Source organism: Myotis lucifugus, unplaced genomic scaffold (genome assembly GCF_000147115.1).
Source record: "Myotis lucifugus unplaced genomic scaffold, Myoluc2.0 scaffold_6, whole genome shotgun sequence".
NCBI classification, from domain to species: domain Eukaryota; kingdom Metazoa; phylum Chordata; class Mammalia; order Chiroptera; family Vespertilionidae; genus Myotis; species Myotis lucifugus.
The window spans coordinates 19,784,903-19,789,372 of NW_005871054.1; the positions used below are offsets into that span (position 1 = coordinate 19,784,903).

The 4,470-nt window shown below is 42.6% G+C and overlaps 1 protein-coding gene across 1 annotated transcript in view; it reads right to left on the reverse strand.

The window, feature by feature from the left end:
• Nucleotides 1–3,126, reverse strand: part of CRIM1 (cysteine rich transmembrane BMP regulator 1) — a gene marked incomplete at its 5' end in the record, with an annotated part of 135,599 nt that extends 132,473 nt beyond the window's left edge. Inside the window, one exon of the mRNA XM_023746239.1 lies at nt 2,907–3,126. Within this exon, the coding sequence (XP_023602007.1) occupies nt 2,907–3,126 (220 nt within the window). The remainder of the gene's footprint in view (nt 1–2,906) is intronic.
• Between the last annotated feature and the right edge of the window lie 1,344 nt (nt 3,127–4,470).

Genomic DNA, 4,470 nt, shown 5'->3' on the forward strand with positions numbered 1-4,470 from the left:
TCCAACGAGCCTCCTCACTGCAGCCTCGCACCCACTAGCATACCCCTCCAGCCCCAGTCTGCCCAACATCGACTCCCCCACGCTCTGCTTTTCCCTGCTCATAACCTGCAATGCTTTCTGATAGCTCCAAGGCCCCGGCTTAAGTTCCCTGCACGATGATGAAGTCATTTCACAATCTGGTCCCAGCCTGCCTCCCATCTTTATTTTCTATTAACTATCAACATAACACCTTGCTGTTTTTGACCAGTTCCCCAAGTGTGTTACATGGAAGTCACGCAAATCTCACTTCTACATTTTATTCTTTTGTCCACATCACACCCCTTTCTGGATTCCATCACCATCCAAATTTCAAGTTGTTCCAAGTGCATCTCCTCCATGATATCTTGGAGACTATTAGTATATAACAGCCATGAGGCTATCTATATAATAAAAGCCTAAGCAACCGTAACGGTGAAAGGACCAGAACGACCGATCGCTATGATGCACACTGACCACCAGGGGGGCAGACGCTCAACGCAGGAGCTGCCCCCTGGTGGTCAGTGCGCTCCCACAGGGGGAGCTCTGCTCAGCCAAAAGCCGGATTCACAGCTGGAGAGCACAGCGGCGGTGGCGGGAGCCTCTCCGGTCTCCGCAGCAGCACTAAGGAGCAGCAAGCTGAGTGGTAAGGAGCAGCGAGCAGTAAGGAGCAAGGGGTCCCGGACTGCAAGAGGGCACAGGCCAAACTGAGGGGACCCCCCCGCCCCCCACCCCCAGTGCACGAATTTTGTGCTCCGAGCCTCTAGTTAGTATATAATTCCAGATCACAGTTTTTGGCCCTAAGCTCCTACAGCATTCAAAGTGTTCATTGCTATTAATGACTGAAATTATATACAGTACTCTATTTCCACTAATTCTCTTGTGTGCAATGTATACTTGAATAAAAGTAGAGCTTTTTCTTCAAAATTGTTTCTCAGAAAAGAGAAACCCCCTACAACTGACTTCTTACAAGAGCTCTAATACTTCAGGGTGCTGTATTTTGAAAAACAAAGTACTATTTGTAGAAGATACATTAACTTTAAGTGACCTCAACCAATCCTATTTCTGTATTATATAGAGGCCATCTGACAGAATCTGTTAACAAGGGGGGAAAGGGAACAGAAATTTAATCAGCTATAGCAATTATTCCTGAGAGAATGATCTTAGAATTGGAAGTGCTGTATCTCGTAAACAGCCTTTTTAGAATCACTTTGAAAATCAATGCAGTTAAATCTCCACATTGTCAAGACCATAAATATACATCTAACTAATTAAAAATGCAACAGTCCTGGTTTTATGTGAAAAGATACTGTGTTTTCGGACAAAATTTCTTGTGGTAACGTGGATTCAAAATCTGTTGTATCTCGACAAGTTAAGATGGTAGCGAGGAGGGTGCGCTCAGAGATCGGGTGTCAAAATGACTTGGAAGGCAGACTAAGCCAAGGCACTGACAGTGATGCATTTGAAACATTTGAATAACACACTTTGGTGAAATGTAAGAAGGGCAAAAACCAATCATCTAAATTGTTGTAGTATTTTATACCATGTGGTTTTAGATATGTATGAATAACTAACTTAATCATTTAAATAGAAATTTGACCACTGCATCTACATCCTTGAAAGTTACATACTGAAGCTGGCAAAATCCTATTTTTGGCAGGAAATGGGGGTGGGGACAGGGGTGAACAAAGAGACAGTAAAAATGAGTTCGTTAACTGACTGTGTTGTCTAATGTCATGATGTGACTGAAAAAGGACTTTTACATGGTTAGTCCCAGGCTTCTTAGCGACCCTCTGTGTGGAGCTCAGCTTTCCCATTTCCAAATTCAAGGACTAGAGTAAATGTTATCTAAGACCCGCTGTGGTTCTAAGATTTTACACCTATTGTTTTCTACTATATTCTCTTTTAATGATTCAGCAGCACTGGTACGTACAAATAGATGTTATCTACAGACTGTGAGAAATTTCTTGTTCGTTATTACCATTTAACATGACCTGGAAACTTAATGCAATTCAAGACGTCAGTCCTGCGCTACTGCCCCCACGGGTTTGACTTTGGACCTTAAAATCTTGGTATTTCACTTCAGAATGGCATCATTTTAGAGATAAAAGGTATATTTAAGCGTGTCTCGTTTAGTCCTCTTTTTTCCCCTAAAAGAGCCTGGAGCAGAGAGAGAGTTCAGGGACCAAGGGAGGCCCAAGCCCAGGCCTCATCCTTTGTTAATTCTGCCACGGCACCAACCTCTTGGCATGCCACTTGAGACTACTGTAGCTAGGAATCATATTTTCAAGTCCTCAATCTTTCTTCTAAGTAGCATGCATGAATGTACCAAAGTTATGAGCCATATGTGTGTAATTTTCTTGTTATTTTAACATGATTCCTGACTTCATTCTAGAGGTGAAGTACCCAGTGATCCATCCACACCTATGTAATTTTGCCCCATGGCAAAACCAACCAAAGCCTTCAATCGTCACCTCACAATCCTCCCATCCCAGCTCAAGAGGGAATGCTTTCTTGCCAGATGAGCTGCATTCCTAATTAGCACTCTCCTCATGGAGCATCTTCCTGTAGTAAATCAAGCGGAATGGACCAGGGGACAACAGATGCTGATCTCAAGCACACCACTCGTGAAAGCTCCATTACGTGAAGGTGACCTACGTAAGCTGGCACCAAGGGCCTTGTTCATACGACCATAGCATGACCGGGGCCACGGCTCCCAGGAAACACACACACCCCATCACGTCAGCACCTGGTCAACTTGATGCATCTTGTCTGGGATTATAAAAGCTACCGATCTCTGTGAGCTTGTCTTTGCCTTCCCAGGCTCAAATACTGTGTCACTGCTCAGGTTCCACGATGCTAAGCTTACGATTGTGAAAATGAGTACTTACCCTGAATCCTCTTTAAGGCTGAAAGACACAGATCCTTCCTCGGAAACTCAAAGGGGTTGTTGCAGTTCCGAACGGTGACACATTCGCATTTCCCATTGATGATATTGCAGCCGGAGACAAGGTTTTCTTTACAGGGTTCAAAACCAAGCAGTTGGTCATCATCCCAGTTCTCATCTGTAAAACAATGAAGAACCACATAATGTTTGCTTGTTAGCTTCCTTCAAAGAAAGGCCTGTTGGAAAGCAAAAAATGTGCGGGGAAGTCAAGATTAACATCTGATTTGGGCACCTCAATTTACGGAAGGCTGTCTGGCTGCAATTTTACAAATGAATGAAACCCAACCTCCTGATAACTGAGGAGACTGAAATATAGCCACACATGCACTAGTAGACAAGTGTTTGTGATAAAAACCACTGCTTCTCTTATGTGTTGTTATGATAATTGAGATTCCTTTAAGATTTTAAACACAGCTTCCTGGATTTTCCCACATTCAATCAAATTAGTAGGGGCCACATTAGTCAATCTACAAAAGTATTCCCCCAAAGTCCACAATTTTTTATGCCATCTGATAGAGACCACCTTCGGGTATAAAATGGCTCTCAACCTTAATACACCAAGGCAGGTAATAAACATAAAAAATCAGATACCAGCAAGAGTTAAGAACGGGATACAATGGCGGAGACCCCCTTCAGTGCATTTCAGGAGAGATGCTAACATCCATCACTAATCACAACCAAAGCCAGAAGGACAACAAAACCGAGGACTACAGCCTGGTGAGAGGCTGAGCTACTCCAATTCCACACCCAAGACCAAAGCAGTGTGCTGGTCACGGAATGGAGGAGGCTGGAAGAAGCAGACTATTAAACCCACCTTCCATGGGACCCAGTTCACACAAATGACACAAAAATGATAGACCACAAACAGACCCAATCCTAAATAATATTCCTCGGAGTTGAAACCTCCTATAGGCAACCAGATTATTTCTCTATGAATCTCTGGGACGTTATGTGGGTTTTTCCCCCCTTAACGTTATCTTTACTAGATACCTTATCGCACCTTTAACTGGGTACTGGCTATTAAAGAACATGTTTCTGATACCATATCTGAAGAGAATTTTTTAAAGTGCTTGAATTTAAGATCCCTTAAACCCGTTGCTCAAACAAAGGCAGGTAGAAAGCCATCTTAAGAATGTGTTTTCTCGAAGACGGTGCAAATGAACAGCCATGATTTTTATGGGGCTAATTTTTACTTCTGGTGACATCCCTGATTTATTGTATAAGTCAGGCGAAAGACTTGTTTTCCTACACTGAAATAAATAACTTTCTGGGCAAGGGGTCTTTGGAAGGATACCACTTACTATATAAAGAGCTGCAGAATGATTCTTTGAAAAGAGAGTATAGAAAACCTCCAGTGTTTTAATTTCAGGAGTCACTCACAGGTGATCAAAGGCTTAGCTCTTCGTGAAATGATCTGAGAAGCTTAAACAAAACCACACTTTATCCGTTTTAATATTTGTTTTCCTATGTATCTGGTCTTTAGAAATGACATGTATATATAACATGCA